Source organism: Cicer arietinum, chromosome 7 (genome assembly GCF_000331145.2).
Source record: "Cicer arietinum cultivar CDC Frontier isolate Library 1 chromosome 7, Cicar.CDCFrontier_v2.0, whole genome shotgun sequence".
In the NCBI taxonomy this organism is placed as follows: Eukaryota; Viridiplantae; Streptophyta; class Magnoliopsida; order Fabales; family Fabaceae; genus Cicer; species Cicer arietinum.
Window position 1 is genome coordinate 61450177 of NC_021166.2, and position 5832 is coordinate 61456008.

Consider the following 5832-nt stretch of genomic DNA (forward strand, 5'->3'; position numbering starts at 1 on the left):
TTTCATATTCGGTTAAACACATGCACAAGGGAGGGTGAAAGGTATCCTGGATTGAGTTGCCTCAGACCACTAACATCAGCATCACACCACAGGTCTTAATTACACAAATACCAAATATCCATATATCATAATTTTACCAAAAAATAAAAAAAAAATAAAAAAAATAAACCCTAAGTATATAGGAATTGAGAAATATCAATCAATGGCTAATTCGAAAACTATTAAATCTCAATCCCAAATTGAATTTCAAAACCAAGGCAATAACTGAATTTCATCATGAATTAAACATGGTAGGCTCTGATACCAATTGTTAATAATCCATGTCAATTACATGATGAATGACCAAAGGCGGAAGCGTACCTGTGGGAATTGCCATTTGATGAAATCCTAGGATGATGATGATAGAGCCAATGGGTTGGGTGATCTTCCTCAGCAAAACACCCTGAAGACCTTGCTCTCTTGATGGGGATAGAGAGAACCAGAGAGTTTTCTCCTTTAGGGTTTTGAAACTGAATAGTCTTATTGTGTTTGCCTTGGGGACCATTACCCCTATATATAACTATTATTAGTTATATCCCAAATTGCAGTATTTCCAATTCAGCCCCTCATTAAATTAGAAACTGTCTGGTATCTACTCTATTAATTTTCATAACTATTATGCTCTTTAGCCATAAACTATTATATATTATTTGACCCCTAGTTCATTGGCTAATTATATAATGACCCTAACACACTTTATTAATTAATTACATATGTGACCCATAAATCTTACATAGACAAGATCAACATTGAATATTGAAGATGTTCAAACACTTTGTATTGATTCATGGAGCCATCCATGGTGCATGGTGTTGGTATAAGGTTGCAAGTGAGCTTAAATCATTTGGTCATAAAGTGACAACTCTAGACATGGCTGCTTCTGGCATCAATCCAAAGCAAATGCAAGAGGTTCATTCAATTTCTCAATACCATCAACCTTTGATGACATTCATGGAATCAATTCCTCATGATGAAAAAGTGATTCTTGTTGGTCATAGTCTTGGAGGGTTGTCTCTGTCTATTGCTATGGAAAATTACTATCACAAAATCTATGTTGCAGTTTTCATCACTGCAACTGTTGTCACTCAAAATCTCACTTACCCTGCTTTTCTTGAAGAGGTATTTTGCATATCAATTTCACTATTTTGGATTGCTTTTATAAGATAATTTCTAACTTTTAGTTTCTTAAAATTTTTTGATTTATTTTTTGTCACCGACTTTAAATCAACGTATCTTACAAAAAAATTAATTTTGTTTAATAAATGATAAATTAAATATGAATTTTTAAGTCTTTCACTCTCACAAATGCATATTTAATTTATCACTTGATAAAAAAAATATAAAATTTTACTGAAAATTTTCTTATAATACCATAAACATTATAGAAAAATAGTATTCAAAAATTTGAAAAATATCCAAGAGTTGATTTTAAATCAAGGACTAAAAAAAATTATGATAAAAAATAGATGAAATTTTTATAAGAATTAAAAACAAAATTGTGAAAATTTATAAAGTAAAAAAAAAAAAAAATTGAGTGTGAATCGACTTAATAGTTCAAAATTTACAATATTCACAGACACTAAACATCAATAAACTTTGTGTACTATGATACTATTCACAATATACACTTTACAACAACGAAAATATCGAGTTGGACTTTTATTTGTAAGAGTTGAATTCTGAATCTCATCAATAATTTGTAAGTGTTGAGTTCTGAATCTCATCAATCAAATAATCACACATGTAACGAAGTTATGTAACTTAATTAGTTAGATCAAATTCCATACAATCCACGTTTCTATTTTAACAAATTAAATCTAAAATATAAATTCTTAACGTGGTCAATCTAATCATAATATGAAACTCCATATCAAACATGTCTACATGATTGTCCCTATGCAGAAAATTTACAAATCCAAAAACATATGCATCTTAAAATTATGATATTTAAGATTTAGGATTTTAAATATGAAGTCAAACATATAAGAAAACATTATTAAATTCATGTTATAATTTATCTCCATCATTTCTTTATTTGTCATGTCGATTTATTAAAGCACTATTTTATTTATCAGTTTAATAATTATATAGTAACAACATAAAAATAAAATTATATATGAATACATAAAATCATATTTGAATAGTGTCATGTCACAATTTTATTTTTTTAAATACCAACACAAATATCTATATAGTGTGATGTAATTAAATGTGGTTTTAAAACTATTTTACATAATGTAATTTTGTCTTGACTACATGTGTATATACCATTAATTAAAAGTTTAATAAGATAATATTAACATGATTTTTTATCTTTTTATTCTTAATTTAATGAAATATGTTGCTCTAAATTATAAATGCATCAATTAATACATTACTAAATTATACTATTGTGAACCAAGACCATTTGAGGAATATAATTTTTGTGTGGATCTTATAGCGAAGGAGAAGAGTGGGCTCTGCTTTAGACACACAATATTTCATCTTTGATGGGCCAAACAAAGTTCCAATTCTCTCATCTGATGGACTTAAATTGATAACATCTAGAATGTACCAATTATCAGAAAATTGGCTTTTGTACCCCCCATTTAAACTTGTACCTCCAATTTGTTAAAAATCCAATTTTATCCTTAAAAAATTCATTCACATGAGCAGTTAAAAAAAATTACTCTAAAATCTGAACCTTGTTGAAATTTCCGGTAAGTCAATTTTTGCATCAAAATTACCGGTAGTTATAATTGTTACCGGAAATTTGGTCAATGAAATTTCCGGTAGTTGTATTTTCAATACCGGAAATTTCAAATTTCCGGAAGCTACCGGAAATTTCAAAAATTTTGAAAAATCCGGTAGTCATATTTTGTTCACCGGAAATTTGGTTTTTAGAAATTTCCGGTAGTTAATCCGGAAATTTCAAAAATCCGGCACTTAATTTTTTTTTTTTTGAATATGTTTTTAATTTGTTTGTTATTTTATTTGAATTGTTTTTTTGAACTAGGGATGGAAAACACACAACCAGTATTTATAGATTTAACTGAAGCATTTACAACTGATCAAATTTTTGAGTCACGAGAAGCTGTCATATCATGGGCAAGAGAGATAGGTCGACAAAATCGAGTAGCAGTTATCATTACTCGATCAGACTTAGAGACTGGAAAGAGAGGAAGAAAGTCAAAATTAATTCTTGGTTGTGATAGAGGTGGACAATATAAGTCAAATAAAAATGACACAGGTACTTCAACTAAAAAGTGTGGATGTCCGTTTAAACTTAGATCGAGACCACTGAAAAATGATGAAGGATGGATTATTAGTTTAATCTGTGGACTTCACAACCATGAGTTAGTAGCTACTTTTGAGAATAATGCATTTATGGGACGCTTAACAGAAGAAGATAAGAAACATGTTGACGAGTTGACAAAGTATCACGTTGCACCGAGACATATCTTGTCATCTTTGAGAGATCGAGATACGGAGAATGTGACTAGTATCTATCAAATTTACAAGCGACGAAGTACATACAGGAAGAATTTGATGGGACCTAGAACTGATATGCAACATTTGTTGAAGTTACTTGAAGCTGAGAAATATACTTGTTGGAGTAGGACTCATGAGGACTCCAACGTTGTGAGGGATATGTTTTGGACGCACACAGATTCCATAACTTTGCTTAACATGTTCCCTCTTGTATTGATCATGGATAGCACCTACAAAACCAACAAGTATAGGTTACCGTTGTTTGAAATTGTTGGTGTAACTTCAACTTGGTTGACATTTAATGTTGCATTTGCTTATATGGATTCTGAACGTCAAGACAACTTTTGGTGGGCATTGGAGAAGTTAAAAGAGTTGTTTTTTTCAAACACGCCATTTCCTCAGGTGATTGTGACTGACAGAGAACTGGCTTTAATGAATGCAATTAAAGTTGTATTTCCATCTTCAACAAATTTACTTTGCCAACTTCATATTAACAAAAATGTTGGAGCCAAATGCAAACAGTATATATTAAAGAAAGACATGCAAGAACCCATTCTTGAGTTGTGGAGGAAAATTGTTTATTGTTCTGAAGAGAAGGAGTACGAGGAACTTTTGCAAGTATTTGAGCAAGCATGTGTCGATAATATTATTTTCTTTGACTACGTCAGAGACACATGGTTGAATCCTCATAAGGAAAGATTTGTTGAAGCATGGACCAATCGAGTATTGCATCTAGGAAATACTACGACTAATAGGTATGTCATTAAAATTTCACATTTTGTATGATATATGATATATGATTTATGCATGATATATGATCATTACTTCACATTTTGTATTTTTTTTGTTTAAATATTAGGGTTGAGTCTGCTCATTGGTCATTGAAGAGATTTTTGGAACACAGTAAAGGAGATTTTTGTAAGGCATGGAATGGTATGAATGACATGTTGAAGTTTCAAATTATTAAGATCAAAGGTTCATTTGAGATAAGTAAAGGTCGCAAAGAGCATATACACAACAATCCATTCTTTGAGAAATTGACTTGGGTGGTATCCAAGAAAGCCTTAGGTGATATTGTTGAAGAATACAAGAGAGTCAGTTATGTCGGTAACGACAAAGATGTGTGTTGTTGTATACTTAGAAAGACTCATGGATTACCTTGTGCATGTGAGTTAGCAGGATACAAGATGAAAGGTGTTCCAATCCCATTAGATGCTGTTCATATACATTGGAGGAAATTAACCTTGAATAGTGATCAAGAGAATGACCAGTTGACAAATGATTCAGAGTTGGACATTACATCGGAGATGGATATAATTTGGAAAAAATGGAAAACACTTAATATTGCTGGAAGAAGGGCTTTAAAGAGCAAGTTGCGTGAAATAGCATATCCGGAGACAACATCAATGTGTGCACCAGTGGATAAAATCAAAACAAAAGGTGGTGTTAAGAAAAAAGGCAATAAGCCGAAGGGATATGACGTATATCGCGACCCATCATACTTTGAGCATGTTGATACTCAAGTCTCCCAGCAGGTATCCAAACAAGTCTCCCATCAAGCATCCAAACAAGTCTCCCACCAGGTTAAAAAATATTTCCACGAGTTTCCTTCTTTAATTCATCCATATATTGAAGACATAGTTAATGTTAAAGCAGATGGAAACTGTGGATATCGTGCTATTGCTGCTTTACTTGGTTATGGTGAAGAATACTGGAGCATTATACGTCGGCAGTTGTATACAGAGATTAAGTCCAAACCTGATTTATATGCTGCATTATTCAAGGAACGTTTGCAAGAAGTGACAGAGTCTTTACTTGTAACTGAGTTGGAAAACCAAGGTAATGAGAAGTGGATGACCATTCCTGATATGGGTTACGTGATAGCAACAAAATATAATCTCGTTCTTGTTACATTAGCAAAAACTTTTTGTTTGACTTTTTTCCCATTGAGGGGTGCACATAATGGAGATTTGTCACGTGATCGTGTTATCAGCATTGGTTTTGTTAACGAAAATCATTGGGTTCAAGTTAAATTGAAATCTGCATGTCCGTTACCACCACTTGCATGGCATTGGAAGAAGCATCGTAGCGATGAGTCTACATCATGGGCTATCGCTTATGCAGGACGTCTACAACATTGGGGTTCTTTAGATTTAGAAAATAATTCAGATTATATGTCTTTGGCAGATGATTGATACTTTTGAGTTGTATTTTGTTTTAAATGATATGATTGGCAGATGATTGATACTTTTGAGTTGTATTTTGTTTTAAATGATATGATTGGCAGATGAATAATAAATCGCTGAATAAATCGCTGAATAA

The 5832-nt window shown here is 31.8% G+C and overlaps 1 protein-coding gene across 1 annotated transcript in view; it reads left to right on the plus strand.

Annotated features, from left to right (window-relative positions):
* Positions 1-801: 801 nt before the first annotated feature.
* LOC140918877 (methyl jasmonate esterase 1-like) overlaps positions 802-5832 on the plus strand; it is a 14726-nt gene continuing 9695 nt past the window's right edge. The window contains exons 1-2 of the mRNA XM_073363687.1: positions 802-1158; positions 2480-2608. Coding sequence (XP_073219788.1) covers positions 802-1158; positions 2480-2608 — 486 coding nt within the window. The remainder of the gene's footprint in view (positions 1159-2479; positions 2609-5832) is intronic.